Genomic DNA, 26,528 nt, shown 5'->3' with positions numbered 1-26,528 from the left:
ACTATTTTTATTCTAGAAATCTGACAAACTGCACTTGCATTATTATTCCATCTAACTTTCCTCTGAACAGTTCTGGAAACTGCCCTTCTTGCTTAGTAATGGGCGTCTTAACTGGCTCTCTTCCAATGGCCTGTCCCTGACAAAGCAAGAGAAAGCCATGCTAGCTCTCATATGCCCACCAATCATGCAGCCATTACTGGGCAGTTACCATGGGCTCAGACTCTGGCTCTGGTCCTCTTGTGGACTTATTAAACTCACCCAGATTCCTGTAGCCCAAAAGCTCTCTGGGTACTACCATCAGCTGCTTCCATCTGGTCCAGCATTTCCCAGAAAATGAATTAAATATTATTTTCAGAGCAAAGGAAAAGTCAAGAGTAAATAATCTGTTACAAGAGATAGGCAATGTGTACAGAACCTGGGAGAAGATACAAATGGTTTTCAAATGAACTATAGAGTTTTACTTTATTTTTTAATTTTGTTCAAATCTTTATTCTCCCATTCTCCAAAAACTGTGGTTATAACTTTTTTCTGAATTCTAAAAGTAAGATATGTTCACAATAAAACAATTAGAAGATAGAAGTTGTAACGAGGTAAGATTACCTTTATTTGCATTTGACTCCCATCCTTCTAGATCTGTGAGTGTGCACCATTTGGTTTGGGTTTTTGTTTGAACTTGGTCTTGCTGTGTTGCCCAGGCAAGCCTTAAATTCCTGCAGAGGCTCAAGATATCCTTCCTACCTCGGCAACATACTACATGGGACTAGAGATACACTACCACATCTGCCTAGTTTTTTTCTTTACTAAGCACAATGAGATTATATTTGTACTGTTTCGTAAGGCTGTAGCAAATAATGGACTCCATTATCAGTAAATCCAGATGTGTAGTAGGATCTAGATGGCCCCAGAGTAATTTATTAAAGGAACATATCAGAATTTGTTTTCAAAATCTCCTTTTAACAGACTTAACATAATTTCCAACTTTTTGTTATAAATACAGCAAAGCTGTTACACAACTGTTCAGATATTATGTGGAGGAAAGTTCCAAAGGTAGAAATGATGAAGGGTCCTTTGCAAGTACCAACCTAAGCTAATTCAGTGTACACTAGAAGGGTCTACCTCAAGAACACTGTTAAGTTTCTTGGATTGTCTGTCTGTCTGTCTGTCTGTTTTGAAAGGTCATCAGTTCACTTATGGTTTAACAGCACAATGAAGTCAGCATTTTAAAGGATCACTGTACCTGGCTGCCATTCTCATGTCACGTTACATTTGAAGCTTTAGGTGGATCTAAAGTGCAGACTTGCACTGCAGCTGGCTTTGTCTCATCTTCTAGCCAGTGTACTGAGCTCTGTCCATTCCATCCTCACTGGCATAATGGCAATGAGAACGGGAACTCACACTGTGTACACAAGCTATTTACTAGATTACAATTATTGAAAGTGTAGATTGTGGGGCTGGAGAGATGGGTTAGCAGTTAGTTAAGAGCAGTGGATGCTCTTGCAGAGGATCCAGGTCCTGTTCCCAGAACCAACATGGCAGCTGAGAACCATCCATAACTCAGTTCCAGGGGATTCTGCACCCCTTTACGAACTCTCAGGGCACAAGATACACACAGTGCACTTACACACACACACACACACACACCTCATACATATAAAATAAAATATATCTTTAAAATATAGCAGACTATTTCCAAGTTCTGCGGCAAGCCCAGATGCACATCTATAATCCTACAGCGCTGTTTCTAAGGACAGGTTCCTTGAAGTGAACTGCTGACTCTTTTAATAAAAATTTCTATCAACATCCTTAGAAAGATGCAGCAATCACACTCTTCTTAATGGCACATAAGACTATTCTTCCTTCTTCTTGCTTGCTATCAATCTTTTAATTCTTTCACATATGCTTAATGAATACTGGCATCGTTTTCTTTTTATTTCTTTTCCATGCCAAGTATCTATCTTTTTCTGATTTGCCTATTTATATACTTTTACTATTAAAACGTGTGTGTATATGTATGTGTGTGTGTGTGTGTGTGTGCCCTTTCTCTTATTCCCTTGAGACAGGGTCGCTTCCAGAACCAATGCTTGCTACTTCAGCTAGGCTGGCCAGCCTGTCTGCTCTCTCAAGCATACGTAGACATGTCCAGTTTTCTGTTTTCTTTTGCTGGGGTTCAAATTCAGGACCTCATGCTTACAGAGTAAGTTCTTACTCACTGAGCCAGCTCCCCAGACTCAACTCGGGACACATGCTACTTCTCGATCATCACCATCGTCATCATCATCATCACCATCACCACCAACAACCATCACCACTACAACCACATCATCAATGTCACTACCACCACCATCATTTGTCATCGTCACCATCACCATCACTCTTGATTTAGACCAGGCTTGCCTTGCACTCATAGAGATCACCTGCCTATGCTGGGATTAAAGGCATGCTCACCATCACACCCAGAACATGAGTCAGCTTTGCTAAATTGGTGACAAAGTCCCTAGCTTTATCTGGGGTGCTCATTAGTTGATTTTCTTTTAGTCACCTGTTTCTTTTTTAAGATGATAAAATGCCCATTAAGTCTTCACTGTGACTTATACACATCACTCCGCAACTGCAGGTGTCACTGTGCACCCACAAGCTTCTCTGGAACAGCAACTAGTAAAGGCTCTGCGACGCCACATCAACAGGAGGACTGGACCCTAGCCAGTGCTGGGAGGGGTGTCCAATTCACAGTGGGATCTAACTTACTTTTCCCTCCAAGTAGTTCTCTCTCCCAGACCACACGGTAGCCTACCATTCTGGAGACACAATCCACTTCCCTTTCTGACACCAAGGTCATTCAAAGAACCCTGGCATCCAATTCTACTCCTTTATCCACAAGAATCTGGGCTCAGAAGCAAATAAGCAAAGCAGGCAGGTAAGTGGAGGACCTCAATCCAGTGCCCAGCCCTGAGCGGGCAGTTCTAATAACATGTTGATCCCTTCCACCCAGAGCCTGCTGGGAACATCATTCCTCTGAGCCTCACTGTTCTCCTGGACTGTAGGCTTTTCTGTTCTGTTTAATTGCTCCAAACCTCTGACTCTATGCTTTCTGTACTCCAGAAGTTACTCAAAATTACTCATCCACTCGCACTCTCGGCATTAGCTCCACTGAGGCTTCACACTTCATTCCTAGTCTTCTTTTATAGAAAGGAAGGGCATGGTAGTCTGAAGCCGTGTTCTGAACTGAAGTTCTGCATTTACATGGCACCTTTCTATCTTAAATGCTAAGGCGTTTACACTTGTTCTGCTTTGTAGTTTTTATTTCTCTGCAGTTTCCCATTTGTCCCTTAATCTGAGTGTCTTCTCCTTCACATACTTGAGCCCAGGAGTGGTTGTAAAATCCTACATAACAATTCCAAGGTCAGGAATTTATCTTGGGGTGACTGAGGAGCAACTACTATTGAAATTATAAGGCTTATTTGGGAGCTGATGAGGAGGTTCTAAGCTTGTTAAAATATTCCACAGAAGAAATCTTGCTCTCTCAAACAACACAAATTCATGTATCATGTGCTGGGTTAACGCCAAATGTGAGAATTTTCTAGAAAAAAAAATTAACTGCCATCAAACTCCAGAGAAAAAGTAACTGCAATATAACACTAGAGATCTAACATAAAATATAAAATTTGTTTAGACACTGGTTATTATTTAAGAGAGAGAGGTATAGTATACACTTATTATCCTATAACTGTAGAAACTAAGAGGCACAGGGTCATGAGTTTAAAGCTGGCCTAAAGTAAATAAAAACCCAAACAGATGAATATATAAGGCTAGAAGAAAGCTTGCTTAGCATGAGGTCCTGGGATCAGTCTGAAGGACTATAAAAAAGGAGTTACTAAAACCTGGGAGTAAATAATGCTATAAAGAAACATTTTGATGACAGCTGGAGAAATCTAATTATGAGCTATTAGTTGATACTAGAAAACTAAGAAAAATTTTACTAGAAGTGCTCAGTAAAATCTTCTTTTAGGAATCACATTTAAATATTTAAGAATTAAACATCATAGGGTTAGTATTAAGTAGTTCAACATATACATACAAAGACAATACAAGCACTAGGTAATAATTATTCTTCTAATACTAATGTACATTTGAACTTTTCATCTTAAAAAGTTGTAAAAGAAGCTATATACATTTTTTTAATTAGTCTTGGGGTTTTTTTGGTCATTTTCTAGTTAAAATCCATATGTGAAAAATGAATGACTTGTGATGTTCTGCCCCCAAGATCTTCATCATTTAACATCTTCCTAGCTAATGCCCCAGTTACCACAAGATGTCACTCCTGCCCACGAGCAAAACCACAAGGACTGACGGCATGGGAAACAGGGCAGTACCGGTGTACCCAACGGACAGTACAAGAAGCTTCCAAAGTCACTCTGGAAAACTTAAACACTTCTTACAGGCAAGAAGCAAAATCGCCCCGCCCCTCTCTGAGGCTTTATGAAGTACTACTGGTTGGGGGAAGAGGTGTGCTCTTCAGTAGTGTAACTACTGGTGACTCAACCATATGCCTATAAATAGCCCAAATTAAAAAAAAAAAATCCACCCACATTCCTGTAAGTAACCCTAGCAGAACTCACAAGTGCAAATAGCTGAGAAGAGGAAGGGAGAAGCAGGAGGTAGACAACAGGGTAATGTGATCATGGTCAAAATATATGTGCATATCAAAGTGTCTAAGTGAAACACTGTCACGTCAAATTAATATGTGCTAATAAAAACTTTAAAATGTATAATTAAAAAGCAGAATTAAATAAATTCTCACAAATACAAAAGGTATACTAAATCCAGGGTCAGAGAGATGGCTCCGCAGTTCAGATTGCTTGCTGTTCTTCCAGAAGAGCCTAGCTTGGTCCCCAGCACCCATGTCAGACTGCTCACAACCACCTGGATCTCCAGCTCCAGGGGCTCTGGCACCCTCCTCTGGGCTTCTTGAACATCTAGTCCACATACAGACATGTGTGTGTGTGTAAAAATTTAAAAGTTAAAAATGTTATATTTTTTACAACTCTAAAAATAAGTGCTGAAAGTTCTTATCGTTTGGTTTTTAACTCTGAAACGAGACCTTATTGTAGTGGCTGAAGACAGCTTAGAACTCTGTCAAATAAGCACTGGAGCACAGATGAGTCACTAAGACCACCCTGAAGGGTTAAGTTGTGGATGAGAAATTTCATGGCAGTCACAACAACACCATCTTCTTTAAAAAATTCAGTCCCACCACTGACTATTTTAATAGGGGTCTCAGAATGTTCAACAAAACCTTGGTCAATCCAGATTCACAATCAGCTAACCAGAACTTAGAATTCCCAAGTTCTAGCCTGAACATTTCCCACACCTGACCTGCTCTTCTTCAAGTATCTTCAATGTCACCATCAGCCTATCGATAGGGCCAATACGATACTTGCTTTGTCAAGAAATGATGAACTGAGAGTGTCGGAAGGAGTGTTGCATACACCCATTGTCTGAAAGACTTTAATGCATCAGACATGCCTACTCCAATCACTCTATCTCTAGGTCTGTAATATAAAGGCATATAAAAGTGAGGCTGTAGTTCAGTGGTAAGAATGTGAAATTTACATGGACAAGGTCCTGAGCTTCACCTCCAGCATCGCACAAAAGGCAGTAGGAATACAACTCACTTGTCCTATCAGCTGCCATAGCTAGTTTCTATATCTACCCATCAGCCTAATTTCTTCCCAGAACTCCTTGGGGGTATAGTAATCACAGCCCTTCACCTGAAACACTCAGTGTGTGGTTTCTAAGAACAGTGATATTTTATGTAAACATAGTGTAATTATCAACTTCCTAAATGTATTATTAGCATATCTTTAATCTCTTAGCCACAACTCAATGTTTGATTAATGCCTTTATATCATTTTCCCCTGTAGTAATGGGCCTGTCTAGACATGGGTATTACATCTAATTATCCTGTCTCCTGAGTCTTCTTTTATCTGGGACCTTTCTATAGCCTTTCTCTTTCGCAACACTGATGTCTCTAGGGCTGCAGCCCCTCCACACCTCTGCTACTAGCACATGCTCATGCTGTCTGTCTGTTTCTCTGTGGTTGGCACGTGCCTCAGTCAAAACAGCCCTCACTTGTGCTATGCCCAGTATCACATGCCTCTATGACCCACATGAAAACCCAAACCACTGCTCAGCTTCCCTACTACATAAGGAGTTGCTGTTTCTTTTCTGTCCTGTAATCAATAAACAATTCATGAGAAAATAGATTAGGTTCATATAAAAATCTGATTGCTCAACTTTCTTACAAATACAAAATAAAGTTTAAAAATCAATTCATTCAATGTACAATGAAACTTTAAAATGCAGGTTTCATTCTACCATGACACAAAATTCTCAGAATAATAAGAAAAATCAAATAAATTTAAAAACACAAAAACCTGTGTTCCATGATCAGGATGCTACAAGATTAACCTATTTTATTTTATTTTTTCCAACTCTGTTCACTTGCAATCACTAAACATAAATTAATGGCTTTTCTTATGGTCTGGAAAATAACTGACTGTTAGCTTCTCATTTCAGAGATTCTCATTAATTAGATACAATGTTCAAGTAATGCTTCTATGGAACATCTGAGAACATAGTTGACCCAGAGTTTCCCCACTAAGGTGTGAAGCACGCCTCTGTCAAAGTGTCTTTCTGTAGGTCAGTGTGCTACTGTGTCCATACTGTGTGTTATTCAGAACTGCTATTTTCACCACGGAGCACCAGCATGCAGAGGTGGGATGGGCAGGGCCTGAGCGCGCGCTCACTCGCTCACTGCCTTACTTACTCTCTAGATCAGAGATAATGAGGTTGTCGTGCAGCTTCACAGCGCGGTGCTGCTCCACCTCATCTTCAAGTTCAAAGATGGTTTCCTTCATGTCACTCCTCTCCGTGTCCTTTTCCTCCAACTCTGATCTTAGTTTTTCTAATGTCATATTCAAATCTTCAATCTGCTTCTTGGCCTCTTCCTGGAAAGCTCGGTATTCATCTTCTACCTAAAGAAGTTAAAAGGAGACTTGTTTGGGGATAAACTCTACAACCAAAGTACTTACCATTAGATATGGAAGTGAGGTGTGAGCAGCTACAAACAGACTGACTGACAACCTAGCCAAGCTGGGGACCAGCACTACAACTGCACGAGGTTTGCATTTGGTTTGTCTGAGCACAAGCCTGCAGCCTCACTGACTAAAGTCACCCTGATGCATCACTGAGCTCTACCAGGTTATCTATGAGCCACCTTGGGGACATTTTCTCTTCCCCAACGTTTGGGCTTAAGGTGTGCATTTGATGAGTGATTAACATGTTACCCTCTCACCTATAAAAGTGCCGTATTTATAATAGAAAAAAATGAAATCAAATATGAAACCAGAAAAACATTTAAGGCTAACAAGATGGCTCAGCAGGGAAGGGTGCTTGCTGCCAAGCCAGGGGGCCAGAGTTCAATTCCCAGAACCTTCCTGGAGGAAGGAGAGAACAGCCTCCAAGTCATCCTCCAATCTCCTCACGTGATTCATAGTACACACACATAGACACAATAAGCACATACAAACAGAAGTAAAACAGAACACTTTCATTTCAAATAGTCTTTATCAAAGTACTAGTTCACAGTGCCCCTCAACATGTATCTCCTAAACTATATCTCTAAAAGTGATCACTAACAGACTGGCAAGATGGCTCCAGAGGTAAAGACATTTGCTGCCAAAATTAATGAGCTGAGTCCTATCCTTGAAGCTTCCCATGATAGGAGAAACCAACTCCCACAAGTTGTCCTGACTGATGCACCCCCAATACACATGCTTTCATATTCCCTCCTCCACCTGAAACAAACATGAAATATGTTTTTAAAAAAGGGATCATTAAAATAAATAAAAGATAAGCTAAGTTATTTAAAGTTTAACAACAGATGTAATAAAACCTCTCCATTTAAAACTTCCCCACACTTGGGCAGGGAAATACTCAGCAGTCAAGAGCACCCCTGCTCTTCTGGACAAGCCCAGTTCAGTTCCCAGCACCCAAGTCAAGGGTCTCAACAACAGCCTGTAACTCCAGCTTCAAGGGATCCAACATCCTCCTTGCCTCTGTGGGTGTACATGCATGTACCATAAATTAACACATACACATTTTAAAAAGGTGGGTGGAATAAATAGATAATTTGTACAAAAACATTCACTTCAAAAATCACTCAGGATACAGAACAACACCAGCATCCTAGTCAGCCATTCTGACTGAGTCTTTACTAGTACACTGAACATCTGTGAGATGAGGGACTAGAAGAATCATCTCTAAGCTCTTTGCCAGCAATAAATCCTGTACTTCCAAGAAACAGGAGCAACTCTACTCTAAAAGTAGAATGAACTCACAATAAAATGCTACTTGAAAAACTATACCAGGGCAAAAGGCAGCAGACACTGCCAATCCTGGAAAACTGAGATGCTGACTCAGCATCTACCTTACGCCACAGTATATTAAAGACGAGGATGTAAAGTTATCTACTGCTCAGAAGGAATTCTGGGGGCATGGTTCCCAGCACCTCCAGCCCATCTAAAAAGAAGATGATAGAAGAGGAATGACTGACAATGACAATACTGTAAGGAAACTTTTACTCACGTAAGGTACTGCATTTTAAAACTTGAGAAGGATTTTTAAAAGGCAATGTCACACCTCTGGTTCCCACAAGCATGCTCCATATGGCAGCTGTATAAACTAAACGAGAACGTGTTTACTTGGGCAATACCTTAGCAATGGTGTCCTGTAACCGATTGGCATCATTTCGGGTATGAGCCAGATCTTCCTGCAGGCTACTGGCCAAAGTCTCCGCCTTTTCCTTGTCCAACCTGACACTCTCCAGGAGATCCTGGATATCGGACTTGTCTCCAGAGTTATGGATAGAATACAACTCAGCCACCTTCTGCTTTTCATTCTCCAGCTGGGCCTTCAAGCGATTCATCTCTATCTGGTCACTGGCCACAGTAGCTTTGTACTCCTCCAATGTGGCTGCCAGGGCCGCTTTGCCCTTCTGCTCAGACTCAATAATCCGCTCCATGTGGTGGCTGCGCTCTTTGAGGGCACCTATCATTTCTTGAGCTTCTTTGTTATCTTGTTCTGCCATCTTCAAAGTGTTGCTTAAATGCTGCTGCACACCTAAAAGCTGCTCTCGCTCAAAACGGGCATTCTCAGCCAAATCCATGTAGCGCTGCTCTAGTTCCATATAGCGCCCGCTCTTTACGTCTTCATCTATGACATAGGAAATGTGATGCTCATCAAGAAGGGAACGGAAATACTCAATCTGTCGGCCAAAGTGTTCCAACTTATCACTCTGCTGACACAGCGACTCCATCAGAATGACCTTCTCCTCTCCCAGCCTTTCGTTCTCACTGTTGAGCTCCTGGGTAATCTGCTGGAGATCAGCCAGCTCCTGCAGAGTGGCCTGAAGCTCCTCGCTGGTACTGTGCTGGTTCTCTTCCATCTGGTGAATCCGTTCTGTCAGGCAAGCGACAGACACCTCACTGGCATTCCCACTGCTCCCCTTCCGAGAGCGCTCAATGCTTGGCACGCCCTCTGACTCTGAAGAGGAGGGGGCGTCCAGAGCATCATCGCTGGAAGTGAGGGGCTGGTACACCTCGCTGCACTCACTGTCCAGGTTGTCCATGGAGTTACTGTGCTGATGGTCCATGAGTGTATTTTCATCCTGACTCAGGAGATCTTCCACCGACCCAGGAGCAGAACCTTCTACTGAAGATGTCAGAGTTCCTCCTCCGTCACTCTGGTTACCAGGGGTGATTTCTGGGCTCAGGGACTGATAGCCAAATAGTTTTTCAGAATTGTCCAGCCTTTGCTCTAGGGAAAAGCCCAAAGCATTGAGCCTGTCCTTTAGCATTCTGTTTTCATTCTTCAGCTGGTTGAGCTCCTCTCGGATGGCTGTATTCTGCTCCTGCAGCTGCAGGAGAGTAGACTCCACGTCAGTAGGCTGGTGAGCAATAATGGTTTCCTTCTCCTCAGACCTGTCCTCACCTTCACAATGGTCCTCACTAATGCCCAGCTGAGCACGCATGTCTCGGAGTTCATTTCTCAAATGTAAAATTTCCACATCCTTGGTTTTGGCCAGTGTGAGGAGATCTTTCACCTTGGCTTCCAAAGCAGCTTTGTCACTGATCTGATTGTCCGACTTAGACTTGCTCATACGAATATCACCCTCTGCAGCAGTGCGGCTGCGTGAACGTTTAGCCAGTGCCACATCATTAGCTCCCTGACTTACAGAGGGCAGTTTTTTGCTCTGGTTTAGCCGGGTGCGTTCACGTAATCTTTCTCTAGTAGAACTGGACTCTTTATTACCAGCCGAAGTACTCCGTTTGGCTGAGGAACTAGTGCCTACATGTTTAAAACAAAGAATTTAAGATAAATTTATTAGCAACAAAAGTGTCCGAGCCTGGCGCTACTGAGATGAAAGCTGGGCACAATCCTGAGAGAGACCTGCAACTGGTCATCTGCAAAGGCCATCGCCTTGAAACCCGGACATCATCTTTTAATAAGCAATGATTAGAAACCTTACATCTAATTTTAAACATTACAAGGTAAATTTTATGGACCATAAATCATATCTCAATAAGGCTGTTAAAAAGATATGCACAGTAACTCAGATACAGGAGCTGGGATGCAATATTTCAGAGCAGGCTCAGTTAGGATGACTCTTAAGATCAACCAGTTAGGTGATTACCTACAGGAAACAGAGCGAGAGGCAAGCACAGATCACTATGAAAGGAAAGCCAACCTCAGATAAACCCAAAATCTGGGCAACCTACAAGAAACAGAAGAGTGATAACCAAAGTAAATGCAAACAAAGTTCTGATCCCATAATGGCACATAAGTAGTAACAAAGCTTTAAAGTACCAACAACTCCACGTTATTATTACTCCATGTTATTCCATGTGCACACAGGAAAACTTCAGAGCAGGTTGGGAGGGAAGCAGTGTATTTGTGCAGCATGTGCAATATCTTCATCCCATTCTGTAACTGCAGAGCTGCTAAAAACACACTAACAGCCCATAGGTAACCACGTTCCTGTATCACAAAATTGTTCATCCCTCTAAAGCCTTGTAGTCCACTACATAAGACGGACTCCTTAAAAATACTCCAGTTAGTTGGGCCTGGTGGTGTGCAAGCTGCAATCCAAGCTACTTCCGAAGCTAAGGAAGTAGATCACAAATTCCAGACCAGCATGTGGACCAGAATTCATTCAGGGCCAGCAGGACAACTCAGCCTGCCTCAAAATGCAAGGGGAGAGAGAGGACTGGGGTTGCAGGCAAGCAGTGGCACATTACTTAGCCTGTGCGAGGCCTTGTGCTCAGTCCACAGGAGTGTGAGAGTGAGGACACAGGACCTCACAATCAGGCCTACATCTTGTTTCTTAAAGTAAAAAATATTTTGTTGTTTGTGGGTTTTTTTCTATTTCTCTTACATCATGTAAAATGATCGTGTCGGTTGTTTTTAAAGGTTTAAAGCATTAAGAAAAATGCTCATGCTACATACTGCAGTACATGCCTGTAACCTCAACGCTCTGGAGGCAGAAACAGGGAGGAAGGAGCAACACACTGAGTCCCAGGCTCGTTGGGACTAAATACTAAGGCACCATTTTCAACCCTCTTCCCCCAAAGTATATTTTGTTCAACAAATTTAATGAGTATAACACAGTTATACAAAGAGGCAAATATTGCCTACTGGCTAAGTTATAGCCTCTAGAGCCACTCACTGACAGAAATGGTGGCTCTTCTATTTTACTAAAGAATCAGGGTAGACAAGAAAGAAGTCAGGCTGGTCCAAAGACAGAGAAAAGGAAGGAGAGGCGAGCACAGCACGCATATTAAGATAGAACAGTCAACAAGTGTTCTCAGGGGCGTTTCTACGGAGGCCTGGACACTGGCAGAGTTCAGGGAGTGAACAAGTCAATGAAGATTCCTGGGCAGGAAAGAAACACAGAAAAGGGAACATCTGTGAAATTCATATTAGACTATGACAGCAAATCCTGGTTGTCAAGTCGACTACATCTGGAACCAACTAAAAGCCAACCAGACTGGATCATCTGAGGTGCGCCACACCTTCTGATGGCAGCTTTGCCTTCTGCCTCCTTGCCCTCACTCTCTGGCAAGTCATACATCCTGTTGCCAAGGCTGGTATGAGAACCCACCACTTGAGGATTCGATCAGTCTTGAGAACGCTAATACAGACTGAAACTGCTGAGACATCTAGTCTTGTGTACAGAACAACTACTGGATTCCTGTCCTTTCCATTGGGAGACAGCCATGTTTGGACTACCTAGAGCACAGCCTTTAAGCCATTCTAATAAGCCCTTTTATGAAGATACATGTTTATATTGTATTGTATTACTTATACACATTCATCCTATCCATTCAGCTTCTGAAGAGAACCCTGACTGATACAAAGTTCTCCTATACACTTGGGAGAACGGAAGCAGCCTGCACTTGGCAATGACGACTCCAATGAAGTGGACAGAAGCCTGTGGCAAATTCAAAGGCAGAGAAAAGAGGATGGTGAAACAAATATAAAAGGATAACCAAGGAGGAAGAGGATGGAGCAGCCTTCTACAACATTGGGGATGGTACCATCATTCTTACCAACACAAAAGGCCCTTCTCATTAAAAAAAAAAAATGTGACAGGAGTGGATGTTCACAGTCAGCTATTGGATGTATCACAGGGCTCCCAATGGAGAAGCTAGAGAAAGTACCCAAGGAGCTAAAGGGATCTGCAACCCTATTGTTGGAACAACATGATGTACTAACCAGAACCCCGGAGCTCTTGTCTCTAGCTGCATATGTATCGAAAGATGGCCTAGTCGGCCATCATTGGAAAGAGAGGCCCATTGGACTTGCAAACTTTATATGCCCCAATATAGGGGAATGCCAGGGCCAAAAGAATGGGAATGGGTGGGTAGGGAAGTGGGGGGGCGCTATGGGGGACTTTAGGGATAGCATTGGAAATGTAATTGAGGAAAATATGCAATAAAAATATTAAAAATCAAAAAAAAATGTGGATGACTAAAAAACAAAGAAACAGACATCAAGATGAAGGCAAGGATCGACTAAACCACAGAAGGTAAGAAAAGAGAAAGATACACAGAAGAACAGAAGGACAGACAAAATGCCTTGCTGGTAACTGAACTGAGAGGTAGAACAGCTCAAAGCAGTTGAGCAGCCTCACTTACACACTAAAATCAAACAGCTTTAGGGTATCCTCAGGAAGAAAATGCGAAAGTCAATGAACTGAAGAACAAGGATGCTGCAGGGGCTGAACCATGTCCCTTGAAAGGTATGTATGTCTAAGCCCTGGCCCCTAGAATGTGATTCTATTTACAGACACAGTAATTCAATCTATCAATTCACATAGTGCTATAAGGTGGTTTGAGTGAAAATAGCCACCACAGGTTCACATATTTAAGTGCTTAAGGAGTGGCACTTGTTGGAGGAAGTGTGTCACTAGGGGGCTTTGAGGTCTCAAAAGGCTTGGCCCATTGTCTCTCTCGCCTTGCTGCCTGCTGGTCCAGATGTAGAACTCTCAGCTACTACTCCAACACTATGTCCGCCTGGATGCTGCCATGCTTTCTGACAAGATGATAATGACTAAACCTCTGAAACTGTAAGTCCCAATTAAATGTTTTCTTTTGTAAGAATCTCCATGGTCATGGTGTCTCTTCACAGCAAGAGAAGACTGAATAAGACAGGAATGTTAGGGTGGCTTTTATCTGGTGAGATTTGTGTCTATAAAAAGGACATTAAGACAAAAGCAGAGGGATACACTATCGGGACACATTGAGGAAGCAGCCAAATGCAAGCAGGGAGGCCTCAGGAGAAAACACAACTGCCAATACTTTGATTTAGAGACCATAGAATAATAAAATAAATCTGTTGTGTAAACCACTGAGATATGCAAATCTGAACTGGAATATCCAATCCTAGGAGGTAATAAATGAAGTCTGAGGTTAGATGCAACCATCAACAGGAAACCACTTGTGCACACTGGAATGTCCCCAGCTCAGCCCTAAAAGAGGAGCTGGCTAGAGAGAGTTCCATCTCAAGGCCCCTGCCCTATGAGTAGGGCATTAAATTAAATGTGAGTAGGACTTGCAAGTAACATACTAAAGGCTCAAATCTTGTTCCACCACCAGGTTCCACCTTTTATAGCCTGGTATAAAAGGAGTTTCCAAGAAACTTCTATCAAGTAAACAAATAGATGGCCTTTAGCAAGACTATTAGGGTAAGCTTCAGCACAGTTATCTCAGATCTACAATGAGAAAAATATACTCTATACTTCAAAAGCTGCACTGAAGATCAAATAAAATACCACTGTCAATCACACCACAGGACCATTAGAACCAACAATGGAGTTTGATCTGGACTGGAAGAGGAAAGGGCAGGGAAGAGGTGGGGGACAGTGGGGAATTTGGGCTAGCAAACACTAGCATGGGCAAAGTCGATGAGCACAGAACTGAGGAGCCCGCACCTGTGCTGATCTTGGACTTGTTCTCTGAGATGGTCATGGCAGGGGCAGGGGCTGAAGGCGCTGCAGATGAACAGGTGCTTTTCTTTGCTTTAACACCATTAGTCACGTTTACTCCTCCAGCCATTCCAGCTAAAAGGTCATCATTGCTCTTGGTCTAGAAGCAAAAGAAAATAAACACACATTGACTACGGGAAGCAGGGTTAAATATCTGAAGACTAAGCAGGGTTCTTGACTTTTACACTAAAGAACTCTGGTAAGAATTTCTGACTTTTAATAAATAAGGAGCATATCACTGTGCTTCAAAATCAGACACAAAACCTCTTTATAGTTACAGGCAATCATGCTAGTCTTCCTAAGACACCAAATCACACATCCAATAAAAGACTTTATGGATGCCTGCTGTGTGCCCACGTGTGCCACATTCAGTAAGCTAGGAAGGAGTCATCCTGATTAAATTTTCATTTAGGACGGGACTCATGAGCAGGGATGGCCTCAATGAACTACACAGGCAACAATGAGGACAGCCTATACTGTTGTAAGTTCTAAAAACTGTCACTAAGGGTCAAGAAAATCTTCATTACTTTAAAGTGAAGCCAAAAATAAACTCTTTTATAAGCTGCTTTGGAAATGGTGGGTTTTTTTTTGTTTTGTTTTGTTTTTTTGTTTTTCGAGATAGGGTTTCTCTGTGTAGCCCTGGCTGTCCTGGAACTCACTTTGTAGACCAGGCTGGCCTCGAGCTCAGAAATCCGCCTGCCTCTGCCTCCCGAGTGCTGGGATTAAAGGCGTGCGCCACCACGCCCGGCGAAATGGTGTTTAATTGTAGCAACTGAGGGTGACTGCTTTATGAGAACACCAGGGGTAGAAAACCTACTTGGTGTTACTTTGCTTATGTATTTACTTATTTACTTAATGTGTGTGCATGTGTATGTACACATGTATGTGCCTTACTGTACTCAAAGTGTAACACAGTGCACAGGTGGGCGGCAGAGATCAACTTCCGGGAGCCTATTCCCTCCTTCCTCTATGTGGGTCCTGGGGATCAAACACAGACGGCCAGGCCCGGAAGCAAATGCCTTTACCAACCACCTCCAAGACCAGGGTGGGGTGGGGAACAACTTTTAAATAAAAGAACTCCAAGTTTTTCTCCACTTAAGGTGAAGGCATACATTAGCTGCCTGATTTACTATCTTTGACTGAAGCAATGCTCCTAAATAACCATAATGAATTCACTTCTACAAGTTAAAATGTGACTAGCCTCTAAAGTTTCTTCCAGTTTTCAATACCAGGGATGCATGTGGAAATGTCAGTTCATCATTCAATTTCTTGTAATTTTTTACATTTTATTTTATATGATGGGTATTTTTCCTGCATATATGCAGCACATTTGAGCTTGGTGCCCACAAAGGTGAGAAGAAGGCATTGGATCCCCTGGAACTAGAGTTACAGAGGGTGTGAGCCAGTCATGGAGTGAGTGGTGGGCACAGAACCCGGCTCCTGGTAAAGCAGTAGACCCTTTCTTAATCAACTATGAAGCTGTATTACAGTAGCAGAGAAAGATGAGATGTTTTACTTAGAAAGACTCAGAAGACTGAGGGATGAAACTAAATCATAGAATGCTCACCTACCACAGCACACCCACAGCCCACCCACAGCCCACCCACAGCCCACCCACAGCCCACCCACAGCCCACCCACAGCCCTGGGTTTGATTCCAACATCCAAAGAAAAAGTAAGAGAGGGGACTGGAGAGATGGTTTAGTGTCTAAGAGCACTGTCAGAGGACCTAGCTTTGACTCCCAGCAACTGCATGGCAGCTCACAACCATCTGTGATTCCACTTCCAGGGGATCTGGTGCCCCTTCTCTGGCCTCTGTGTGTACCAGACATGCATGCAGTACACAGACATACATCCAAGCAAAACACTCATAAAAATTTTTTTAATGTTTATAAATATCTTTTTTTAGTTCTTTTTAAAAAAAGATTTATTTATTATATCTAAGTACACTGTAGCTGTCTTCAGACACACTAGAAGAGGGCATCAGATCTCATTACAGATGGTTGTTGAGCCACCATGTGGTTGCTGGGATTTGAACTCAGGACCTTCCGAAGAGCAGTCAGTGCCCTTAACCACTGAGCTATCACACCAGCCCATAAAAGTTTTTTAAAGCTAAAAGTAAAATGAGGTTTTTCTTTTTGAACATTTACACAGAATTAAACTCTAATAATTAAGGGTTGTCATATGTTTGACACCTAAAATACAAAATAAGGTACAGAGAAAGGGAGAAATAACATTAACCATAAAATATGTGCATTCTTTTTTTTTTTTTTTTTTTCCGAGACAGGGTTTCTCTGTATAGCCCTGGCTGTCCTGGAACTCACTTTGTAGACCAGGCTGGCCTCAAACTCAGAAATCCGCCTGCCTCTGCCTCCCGAGTGCTGGAATTAAAGGCGTGTGCTACCACATCCGGCAATATGTGTGTTCTTTAAGACTTGTCTCAGCTGGTGAAAAGTGGCCATCAACTCTGGTACAAAATACCTTTAAATCTCAAGTTTCCTAGCCCATTAGCAGTTATATAGATGCAATATTTTCTATTTTCAAATCATATTTTCAAACTAATTTTCCCTTATTATGTTAAATATTCTGGGGGGGTGGGGGTGGAGACAGGGTTTCTCTGTGTAGCCCTGGCTGTCTTGGAACTCACTCTGTAGACCAGGCTGGCCTCGAACTCATAAATCTGCCTGCCTCTGCCTCCCAAGTGCTAGGATTAAAGGCGTGCGCCACCACTGTTAAATATTCTTTTCTTTAACTCGTGTGAAAGAGAACTTAATCCCAGTCTTTGGGTTATGGCAAAGTCAATATACACTTGGATACCAAATCACAAATCTTAATGTGTAGTTCTGATCACACAGGATTCACATAAGAAAAAAAAATCAGTAAGCTAGAATAAGAATCCAAAAACAAGGGTGCAGTTCAGGAAGAGAGCTCTTATCTAGCATTATGAGGTCCTGGGCTATGCTCTCAGCACCCCAATAATGGTAATAATAAGCTAGGAGTAAGGGCACACACTTTTAATCCCAGGACTCAGGAGGGAGAGGCAGGTGAATCTCTGTGAGTTCAAGGCCAGCTTGGTCTACATAGTGAGTTCTAGGACAGCCAGGGCTCTAGAGAAATCCTGTAACAAAACAACAAAATAATGATAATGAAAAAAATTCTATAAAAGATCTATATAGAAAGATAAATGATTGCAGCTTTAAAATTAATGCAGAAAACATAGGTTTTATAGGAAATCATGCTAGGTCAACTGTATATTCACAAAGTAGAGAAAGAATGAGTTCAAAGTGTTTAATACCATTCAAAAATAAAGTATGCGTTTCTAAGCACAACCAAAAATTCTGAAATCATAAAACAAAGACTTGATCAACTTAAGTACATACAAATCTTAAAACAAAACTTTAGAAAAAGTTTTAAAATCCTTATCACAGTCAAAACAAATAAATAAACTTTTAAAAATGAAGAAGGAGGAAAGAAAAGAAACCAGATGGTGAAATACTTGCTACGTACCAGGCTGACAAAAACAGACAAAGTGTGAGAACACACTCATTTGGGAAGGGTAGTATAAACTGCATTGGTATACATGCAGTGTATCATACAGCTACAAAAAGAAAACTCAGTATAGTGGTATAGAGGGCTGGTGAGATGGCTTGCCACCAAGCCTGAAGCCCTGAGTTCAACCTCGCCATCTGTTCAATGGAAAGAACTGACTTCTACAGTTGTTCTCTGACCTGCACACACACACACACACACACACACACACACACACACACACAAATGCAATAAAAATCAATATAGAAATGTCCAGAATACACTAAGTAAAAATAAGCAAAACACAAAAGTATATCATGCCATGCCCATTGTATAAAAAAAGAAGTGTGCTAATAGTTTATGTCAACTTGACACAAGCTAGTCATATGAGAGGAGGGAGCTTCAATTGAGAAAATGCCTCCATAAAAATTGGGCTATAGGTAAACCTGCAGGGCATCTTCCTAATTAGTGATTGATGTGGGAGGGCCCAGCCCATTGTGGGTGGTGCCATCTCTAGTTCTATAAGAAAGCAAGCTAAGCAAGCCAGTAAAGAGCACCCCTCCATGGCCTCTGCCTCAGCTCCTGGCTCCAGGTTCCTGCCCTGTGTGAGTTCCTATCCTGACTTCCTTCAATGATGGACTATGATGGGAAAGTGTAAGCTGAATAAACCCTTTCCTCCCCAACTTGATTTGGTCATGGTGTTCATCACAGCAATAGCTAAGGCAGGAAATGTGTTTAAATGTTAAGTACAGGGCTGGAGACAGTCGGCAGATGAGAGCACTTGCTTTTAACACACCTTTACACACAAAATAAATGCAATTTTTTTTAAAGAGATAGTCTCATCGTGGTACTGAACTGTTGCCATCAGCAAACTTAATAAGCCTATCCACCAGCTATATTAGAGTATAGAATGCCCAGTTTTGTAATTGTACTATAGCTATAAAAGAGAAGGTTGGTGTTTTCTAGAAAATACAAATATTCAGCTATTCAGCAGTAAAGGACCATTACTGACTGTTTACAATTAAATAGTTTAAGAAAAAGTGTGTGTATTTGCACATGCATATAGGAGGAAATGGTGAACCCATAATAAAAATTAATTTGTGATGAGTCTTAGTAAAGAGTACACTGTGGAGGGCTTGAGAGTTGGCCCAGTGGTTAAGAGCACTGTTGACTCAGGTTCAATTCCCAGCACCCACATGGAGGTTCATTGCTTCTTTAGGCACCGGGAATGCATGGGATCACAGATATACATGCAGGCAAAGCAATCATAAACAAAAGCAAAATAAATTAGAAAAAAAAAAAGTAGAGTCGGGCATGATGGTATAAGCCTTTGAGACCAGGATTTTAAAGCCTGGGTAACATAGAAAGACTATCTCTAAACCGAGGAACAAAGTACACACTAAACATGCTCCAGCTCATTCATAACACAACAGATGTAAATTATACCTATTGCACAACCCTTTACCTGGCTCTGAATGGTTAAAATAAGAGAGTAACAATGTAGCACCCGGGAGAGCAAACTGGTATCCACTCTTGAGAAACAATGTAACCAACCTATTAAAATCCAGCAGTGATCATACTCTGGTCAGAAGGCTAACAGAAATGAGACAAAAAGGTAATAAGGACCTCCTAAGAATGCTCCTAACAGCCTAGCATAATCACCATCAGAGAGGCTTAATCCAGCAACTGATAGAAACAGATGCAGAGACCCACAGACAAGCATTAGGCCTGGGCAATCCTGTGGAAGAGGGGGAGGAAGGATCTCAGGAGCCAGAGGGGTCAAGGGCACCACAAGAATACCTATAGAATCAACTAACGTGAACCCACAGAGGTTCACAGAACTGAACAGCCAACCAGGGAGCCGGCATGGGACTGACCTAGGCCCTCTGCACATATGTTACAGTTGTGTAGTTTAGTGGGATTTCTAACAGTGGGAGCCTGCCTCTGGACCCCTTTCCTCCTACTGGGCTGTTTTGTCTAGCCTCAATAGCAGAGGATATGCCAAGTCTAAAGCAACTTGATATGCCAGAGATGACTGATATCCATAGGAGGCTCCTGCTTTCTGAAGAGAAGTGGAGAAGGAGTGGATGGAGGGGTGTGGGTCAGAGGGGAGGGGATGAAGGTGGGAGGAGAGGAGGAAGGGGAAACTTCGTTGGGGATGTAAATAAATTAAGAGGAGGAGGAGGAGGAGGAGGAGGGAGAAGACTGCTCCCAGCAATATGGTCTTAAGTCTGAAAGTCACTCAACAATCTGCCAGATGAGTAAGCTAAGGTCTAGTAATCACATGGATTACTAACTAGCAACAAGTAACTTCTGTTGTTTCCAACAGTATGGGTAAAACACCCAACATACATAGTAAGAACAACATTTATAGTTACATTCATATAAAAACCAAAATTAGAAATTAGTTTCTGGTGCTGAAGTCTAGGGCAGCAGTCACTTCTAAGGGGCACCACAGAAAGGAGCTTCTGAGAAGCAGGGGTATTGTTTCGTGACCTGGGTGGTGGCTGCAGGGTACATTCACTGCACAATGGTCCACTAAGTTCAGTATATGCTTCAAGAGCATCTGCCCATGCAGCTACACAACCAGGTAAAAACAATTCCAAACGGCCCTGGCTGTGCTTTCCGATTTGCTTGTAAACTACTTGCACACTCACTGCTGTTTTTCCCATTGCTTCTAATTGTGCTACAAGAATTACATCTGTAAGTAGATGTATTATTTCCCTTAGATATATGTTCCATAGATATTCCCTAGCAACAGTATCCCAAAGATATGAAATTGACAGATGAACACACTATGAATACATCTTTAACAACAAATGCAAGATTCAATTAATTTGGCAAAAAGACTGTAGACACAGAGTGAAATCCTACATAATACTACATACATCTCACAGTCAAGTCTAAATTTTCCAGTCTGCGTGTTTTCCTCAAATTTTAAGATCACTTTCCAAATTTTTCATTTCAGAGGTGAACTATCACACTGTTAACTTTCACTCTCTCCCCAGCCTGCCCTGCCCCATGTGTGTATTCCTGTGTATGCCTGCTCGAGTGTATGTATATGTGTGTGTGTGTGTGTGTGTTGCATTAGGGATCCACCCATGGCCTTTTCCATACTACACAAGCAACCTATCACTAAGCTATAAACCTGTTAACTAACTTTTATACTAAGAAAAATCATAGAAAAGTATAATCATAAATAATTACAGAGTACTATCAGTTATTTAACTGAATCTTACTGGTGGTTCCCATCCATCAATTTTTACAAAAATAAAAACAAAACAAAGCCAAAAAAAACAAAACAACGCCATTCAGTATAATGGGAACCCTGTTGCTTCCTCAGGGACTATGACTAACTGATCAGCAGCACACTGGAAGAAGACAGCACTGAGCCCACCTCAGCACAGACAAGTGTGACAACGGCCTCCTCCATCTCACTGAGGAGAGCTATAACTGCTCACTTTCCACCACCACATCTCGGTGACGCAGACATCCTCCTCCAAACTCTTTAACTACCACTGGCATCTGAAAGGAGACACTAGAAAAGTTCAAGTGATTTTACCCTTGACACAGTGAGAAAGGGTCATGGGGGTGGTGATCAGCGATGAGTTTGTGAAGAGGAAGTATGTACACATGATATATAAAGTATTAAAAACAACATTTCATTTATCCTGCCAGCAATCAATGCTCCTATAGATACAGGAATGAAAGTCATGGGAGGTTTGTGCCAGACAGTGAACTGCAGTAACTCTGAAAACCAAAAACATAACAAGTCAGAGAGGTCCCGACCTCTTCTCTTTTAGTAGTGCTAGAGATGGTACCTAAGGCATAGCACACACTGGGTGAGCATTTGACCACTGAGTTGAATTCCAAGAGCCCAAGCCTCAAAGCCCTTCTTTAAAGGTTTCCCTTTTTTGGGGAGGGGGAGGGGGGAGCTTATTTCTTTCCTGTCTCTTCTTCAATTTCAGATCAACAGCTTTCTTCTTAGTGACAGTAACTGATCCTATAAGCAAAGTGTGCCCAAGAGTGTGACAGCTGATACTCCTTACTCCAAATCTGCCTATACCCACAACACACATGCACGTACACTCATACAGATCTGCTAATGTAACAAAGCCTCAAGCAGGAACAGCTGCTGTGCTAGACAGTGTAAACAGTTTAAACTGGGTAAACAATTTTGCTTCACAATGGAAAAGTACTCACTGGTCAAAACCAAACTATCAGCGGCTCCAGATCCACACCTCAGATGTGACAAGCCTACTCAGTGTACATAGCACAGTAAGTCTGACACGGAGCCCAGAGAAGGCAAGCAGGGGTACACATCCAACACCAACACTTCAACCTGTTCTCCCAGTCACATAAACAACAGGTCACCTGTCACACAAGTGGTGTGTACTCCAGCAACTAAGTAACCAGTTAGGTCAGAACATGTCATCTCTCTTACATGAAAGAGTTACAATACTGCCACCAAGGAAACACTTCAGGGTGTTGATTCAGAACAGCGGGAAGTAGGACAAAGGGCATTGCTGGCACCATCCTTCAGGCCACAGGATGACAACTAGCCACTCATCAAGGATATAGGAAGGAAAAATTGAGGGCCCCACACCCACTGAATCAGCACAGGTTCAGTGTTAACAACCTTGAAATACAAAACAGCATTTCCTGCTACATCTTTCAGAACTTACATGGAAGTCCCACAGAAGCTATTATTCTAAAGTACTTTTAAAATCAATTAATCTGCAATCTACAATCCTCTGTCTGGGAAAAAAGGCTGTTGGAGAATTCAGGCCGTGCTTTGTTTCTCCTTGTCGGACTAGCAGACACCATCCTGGTTTCCACGTGGTCAATGTCTATCCTAAGTATCTCACGCTGGGCAAAGCAGCAGGCAAGTAAATAAGTAGACTGTGAACTGAAAGGGCTGAAGACTGTGTGGCTCTGTATGCCAGGGCATCAAATGCTGAACTAAGAGTTGCATGTGGTGATGTGCACTTGTAACCTTGGCACCTGGGGAGCTGAGAGAGGAAGACTAAAGGGAGCCTGAGGCCAGCAGGGCCCTGTCTCACAACAATAAAAAGACATCCTAAAAAGTGGAGGTGGAAAACAATGGCTCAGCAGGCAAAGACGCCTCACACCAAGGCTGACAACCTGAGTCAGTCACTCCCACAATGTGGCATGAAGGTACACACATGCATGTTCATGTGCAAGACAGACAGACAGCAATCTAATTCTCTGAATGGTCCAAACCAATACAGAACACACACATCAAGAGTGAGAAGACCCCTGGAAAACTGCTGTGTTCCCCAAATCAAATCAATCCTTGGCTAAAAAGATTCAACAACAAACCCCTGCTACCACCTGCCATGTACTAAGTCCTTGATCTGTGCTGTCCACTTGTAATCTCTCTTTTAATTATGGCCATAGCCCTTTGAAGCCATGTTCTTATCTCTCTGACCCCAAAGACTCTGGGGTCTACACTAAAAAATATAGTCTCTAAAGAAAATGAACTATGCTCTTACTAATTAAAAACCCAATGTTAACTATGACTAATATTGGACTAATGTTTGAAAAGAACAGAAATTTATGCTGCAATTTAGGCCTTGTGGCACACACTTTTTATATATGAGCATTTTTATCTGTATACATATATGTGTACCACTTATGTTCCTGGTACCCATGGAAGCCAGAAGAGGATGTCTTGATCCCTGGAACTAGGGTTATACACAGTTATGAGTCACCATGTGGGTGCTGGGAATTAAACTCTGGTCCTCTGGAAGAGCAGTCGCTGCTCTTCACCACTAAGCCATTTCCCTACCCCAGCACTCAGGAAGCAGAAGCAAGCAGAGTTCTAAGCTAAGGGCCAGCATGATCTACAGAGAGTTTCAGTACAGCCAGAAACTATAGGGCTATGCAGAGAAACCCTGTCCCAAAAAAAACCCCAAAACAAACAAAGAAACTGACGATGTAAAAAGTATGTGTCAGAGGACAAAAACTACTGCCAACTAGTCACAGGAACATGACAGCCAGTCATCCTTTAACATATGTCTCATCTGCTAGTTTCACAAAGCCTTCCTGAGCTAGGAGCAGTATGCACCATCCACACTGTCTACTGTCCCTTGGGCATCTGACATGAAACACAGGTGGTTCATGTACTCCTACACGCATCTCTCGGCCGCCATCCACTCCTCAAACTCCCTGAAGGCAGACTCTACCTCTGGCTCACCTGTACATGATTCCCTGTATAAAGCAGGCACTTGGTTATTTTCTTCATGCAGAGCCTACTGTTAAGTTTCATTTGTACAGATAGACCAAAACACCAATTGAGGTCACCCTGCTGAAAGATCTCCTCAAAGACCGTGTTCCTAGTACTAGCAGAGAGTGAACCCCAAATAATACTCATTTAATAAATTCAACATATTTAAATACATGCCTAAAATCCACTGCATATTCAAATATAGCTACGTGAATACCTTTGACAAGGCTGCTGCTGCCCCAGGCCTCACAGGCTTGGCTCCTGTGGGTGCTGAAGAGCTGTTCTCAGGCTTGCTTTTCTCTACTGTTTGCGGTTTGCTTATCCCAGACACCTTAGGCACTGAGCCAGCACTCCTGTTTGCTTTCTTCATTCTGGGCTGCCTCTTGGTGATGCATTTACAACCAAACCTGTGGGAAGAATAGAAGAGGCATCACGTTGAAAAGAAAAGGGTAAAGCAGCTCTTTAGAAATTATTTCTGAAAATTTCCATGACATGATAAAAGTATCTGAAAGACAAATGTCTCAATAACAAAACAGAAATGTTGACAACCTTTCAGTTCACTTATAGAAGCATAATACTTTACAGACTTATAATGTGTGTCCTAACCCATTCAGGAGACAGAACACCTGATACCACGTGCTGCCTAGTTCCCATCAGGGCAAACTCCAAATCCTGTGGCCGTGCCCAGTGTCAAAGGGAGTGCTTGGCTAGCTCCTTCCTCCTAGACTTGCTAGCACACACTCTCTGTCTGGGGCGTCCCCACTATGCACTCTGTATCCCGTGAGCACCCCCACCACCTGCTTTCAGTCTCCCTGTGGGCACCCCCTGGCTCACCAACATTCTGCGGCCCCTAACGCAATCTAAGCATGATTTTCACATCTTCACAAAATGGCCTCTCAAGGCCTCCATGCAGGGTCTCCACTGCCACATGCCTGCCTATACAGCTCTCCTTAACCATGGAATCCATAACCCTTTACTCTTCTCTCCTTCAGGGTTCTAAAGCCAGAACCACTGCCTGAAACTGCCAAGTTTGACAATTTACTTTAGATGGAACCTGGCCCCTCCTTGAATTACATTTGCATAAATGTGCCTTTGTAGTTGCTTTTAGGTAAAGGAAATCCCTCAGACTTTTTCCTTTCACAAATTGCAGGATTAGTTGGGTGGCATCTTGCCCTGAGGGCACTACTCCCTTTAACATCAGGTTTATCTTTCAGCACACACCTTAGTTCCAACATCTAATTTCCAGGTGCTCTTTTGCTTCTCTATACATTCTGTCGTTTCTTTTTTGTCCTGTTTCTTCTTTCTCAATGTAGATCTGCACTGAGTGATCAGTAATACCAACAGGACAGAGACAATATTAAGCTGTCTTGAAATCTCTCTGCCAACAAAAGTTGCCCAAAACTTTTTTCAGTTTAGCCAAGGCTGCAGTGAAATCGCAGGATGCAGCGCAGGTGGGTGCTGCTAGGAAGCACATTTGACTCTGAAACAAGGTGTCCTTGTACATTCAGACACCTGCACTGCAGCCCACATGGAGGGCAACACAGTTTTAAGAAGCCATGCTCTAACCAATCTGCATCCCCTAACCATCTGCCTGCAGCTGCTATGAAGGACAGAGTGAAGGGCCACAGAGCATAAACCCAGGTACAAGGCCATGGCCACGGGAATGCCCTGACTGCTGCAGCTTTTCACTGCCTTGATCTAAGCTCAAACAAAGTATCACTCAAAAGCACTGTTCTAATGTGCTCAGTATCTGAGAATGCCACAAAGCAGCAATTCTCAAGTTTCCTAATACTTCCTCCTTCCCTCTATGCCTAACACAATTCCTCACATTGTGGTACCACCCCAACCATAAAATTATTTTTGTTGCTACTTCCTAACTGTAATTTTATGTATTAACTGTTATGAATCATAATGTAAGTATCTGATATGCAGATAGCCTTAAGTGACCTTGGTCGTTCAACCCCACTAAGGGATCTTGACCCACAGACTGAGAAACACTGCCGTAAAGCTTTTCTTTGTGGGAGTGCTCTTCTCCCAGCAGCTCAGTACAAGAAACTTTCAAATTCCTTCCTTCCAGTTCCTGCACCATTCTGAACACACCTGTATCTCTTTAAAAGTTTTTTTGTATGTATACGGATGGTTGCCT

The 26,528-nt window shown here is 42.4% G+C and overlaps 1 protein-coding gene across 1 annotated transcript in view; it reads right to left on the bottom strand.

Moving 5' to 3' along the window:
- Specc1l (sperm antigen with calponin homology and coiled-coil domains 1 like) overlaps positions 1-26,528 on the bottom strand; it is a 103,145-nt gene that overhangs the window by 59,632 nt on the left and 16,985 nt on the right. The window contains exons 2-5 of the mRNA XM_021173800.2: positions 24,600-24,789; positions 14,552-14,705; positions 8,774-10,407; positions 6,827-7,034 (exon numbers count right to left, since the gene is read on the bottom strand). Coding sequence (XP_021029459.1) covers positions 6,827-7,034; positions 8,774-10,407; positions 14,552-14,705; positions 24,600-24,752 — 2,149 coding nt within the window. The 5' untranslated portion in view covers positions 24,753-24,789. The remainder of the gene's footprint in view (positions 1-6,826; positions 7,035-8,773; positions 10,408-14,551; positions 14,706-24,599; positions 24,790-26,528) is intronic.

The sequence above is a fragment of the Mus caroli genome, unplaced genomic scaffold, assembly GCF_978045245.1.
Source record: "Mus caroli unplaced genomic scaffold, Mus_caroli_1 scaffold_9, whole genome shotgun sequence".
NCBI lineage: Eukaryota > Metazoa > Chordata > Mammalia > Rodentia > Muridae > Mus > Mus caroli.
This window is presented reverse-complemented; position numbering and strand designations above follow the sequence as displayed.